The sequence below is a fragment of the Rhodamnia argentea genome, chromosome 1, assembly GCF_020921035.1.
Source record: "Rhodamnia argentea isolate NSW1041297 chromosome 1, ASM2092103v1, whole genome shotgun sequence".
Lineage (NCBI taxonomy): Eukaryota > Viridiplantae > Streptophyta > Magnoliopsida > Myrtales > Myrtaceae > Rhodamnia > Rhodamnia argentea.
Window position 1 is genome coordinate 28,010,310 of NC_063150.1, and position 2,372 is coordinate 28,012,681.

Below are 2,372 nucleotides of genomic sequence, written 5' to 3' on the forward strand. Positions count from 1 at the left end.
TTAGGCACGGTAAGGAAGATTTTCCTGCTTTGCTCATTTCTGTTAAATGTAATATCATAGCATGTTACAGGGTCCTTAATATGTCCCATAGGGGAAAATAGTGTCTCGCACCTCTATGGAGAAATTATATTTTTCCATGTCGATAAGAATCAAGAAATGTTGATAAAAGAAGGGCTGGCCAACCTTAGGGTTTGGTACAATAGGTGTGGAAATCGGAGAATTTCCGGTTCAAGAATTGAAGGTCATTCGTTTAAATCCCGTAAAATGTGGGTGAACCACGTATTCTAGGTTATGGTTACCCATGTAATTATAAGTCAGGATCTAACTGGTCCATGAGATTTAAAATTTATTATTTTATCTTGATCCATTTTAGCTTTTTTTTTTCAATATTTCGAGAGGCCTTGTTAGGAAGACACGTGTATACATCTAATTGTTTTTTTTTTTTTTTTGGTAAGGAGTATACATCTAATTGTTCACTTTGATAAGAGACATAACACCATTTGGCAAAGCTGTTCAAATGAGATTTCCTAGGAAATTAGTGGGAGAGTGAAGTGGAATTCAGAAAAATGCTTGAATACTTCCATAGGATGAATCACTAACGATCCACCATTTTGAACGAGGTACAAAATATGTATCCTTATTTCCATACACACTCAAAAGGACGATCATGTCCATCACCAATAAAAAGACAAGCCAAACACTTAAAATATAGAAGACACAAAGCACCGCGAGTACTTCCAAATTTATTTGAGAGAACAACTTCCGGAATCAAGCATAAGCATCGGGGTTCTGGAGGAGGTACGCTTCGACGACTTTGTACATTCCCAAGGCTCTCTCTTTGCCGGCTTTGACGTCTTCTTCTTTTAGCTCGAAATCGCCCTTGGTGTAGTACATGCTGGTCATCTTGTTCTTGCTCCCGCCGTCCGGCGTCGGCTCAAACTTAACTTTGTAAGTGATAGATTCAAACTTTTCCATCAATGGACCGCCTTCGATCAACGCGTATTTATACGTGAGCGTCTCCTCGTTCAGCTCGTCTACTCGGTTCTTGATGCAGCTGATTTGGCTACCTGCGTATGAAATGGGATAGTACGTGCTATTTAGATTTGAATCAATCACATCAATAGTTTAAAACCCTCGAGAAAGATTCACCTTCGGTGAAATTGATTTGCCTAATGCTTCCGGCTCCTCCTTCGCCCGGGACGATGTCGATACTCTTGATAGTTTGAGGCATGAGCTTGGGGATGAGGTTGTGGGAGTCCACGATCAAGGCCCTAAACAATCTCGCCGCGGGGATGGGGGAACTGTACTCATCCATGAACGTGAACACACCCATGATCGATCTCTGCAAAACTCGCTAGCGGAAATTATACCAAACGATGGAAAATCAACTTTGGTTGAGCTTTGGTGTGAAAGAGACCGGCAAGGGAGGGCAGTATTTATAGGTCCAAGAGGAGGAGTCCTCGTTGAATCGGGCCTATGTCCTGTTGGCTCCTAAAGCACCCAAGATGTCTTTCGTCGTCGTGATTCGGAGGAAATTTGAAAAATTCACGACTTGATTGGGACAGGGCGTCGTTCTCAAAGCGGGGTTATGGATAATATAAGATGTTTTAGAGCATGGTTTAGTGAATGGAAGAACTTGCCGGCGTTCGATTCGCATCTGGTCTCACCGTCATGCAATTTTTTTTTTCCAGAAGTCCACTTAATCCGAGAGGATTCTTAATCTCGCCGAAGTAACTTAGTTATCGAATGGAAGGGCTTGACAAACAAAGAGAATGCACTCATCGAATAAGCCCGGAATGTTGCCACACACTTAAATAGACAAATTAGTTTGCTAAGATGGATTAACTGGTTCCTAAGGCTGAAAAATTAAATGGGCTATCGTAAAACTTTGCAAATATTTGATTTAATGCCGAAGTTCGATGAGAAATAAGAGGTCCCGAATCAAGTTATGATTAATAGACCACTTTGTCCTATGTCCTCAAGGATATTCTCTTGTGCCTTTCGATGGTGCTCTGATAAATTATGAGAAAAATTTCAAATAAGGGCTTGAATTGGACCTTATTTTAAATAAGGATTTGAAGTGCTCAAATTATCTCAAAAAGGACACCAACGAAGGGCATTTTCGTTTTTTTATGCACTTTTTTTTTCCTTTTTTCTGTTATGTTTTTCATTTTTGTTCTTTTTTCTTTTTATTTTTTTCTCCCCTCCCCTGGTCATCATCGGCCTTAGGCTCGGCAACCCTCGCCGGGCGTCGGATGAGGGTGGCCCTTGTTAGCCCAAGTGAGTGCGAGGGTTGCCCTCGCTAGCATGGCATCAGGCAAGGGTAGTCCTCGCTTGGTTTGGAGGCCCTCACCCAACACCGACGATGGCGG

The 2,372-nt window shown here is 41.8% G+C and overlaps 1 protein-coding gene across 1 annotated transcript; it reads right to left on the reverse strand.

Annotated features, from left to right (window-relative positions):
* Positions 1–612: 612 nt before the first annotated feature.
* LOC115751751 (major allergen Pru ar 1-like) lies at positions 613–1,448 on the reverse strand. Its single transcript, XM_030689732.2, has 2 exons — positions 1,150–1,448; positions 613–1,067 (listed from the first exon to the last, which is right to left on the reverse strand). The coding sequence occupies exons 1-2, from the start codon at positions 1,331–1,333 to the stop codon at positions 769–771; spliced, it is 483 nt and encodes a 160-aa protein (XP_030545592.1). The 5' UTR covers positions 1,334–1,448; the 3' UTR covers positions 613–768.
* Positions 1,449–2,372: the final 924 nt, after the last annotated feature.

Excerpts from the sequence above, each read along its gene's own strand:
- LOC115751751 (XM_030689732.2), bottom strand. The coding sequence starts at position 1,333 with ATGGGTGTGTTCACGTTCATGGATGAGTACAGTTCCCCCATCCCCGCG. Across the intron at positions 1,068-1,149 it reads GCAAATCAATTTCACCGAAG|GTAGCCAAATCAGCTGCATC; the intron begins GTGAATCTTTCT and ends TTTCATACGCAG.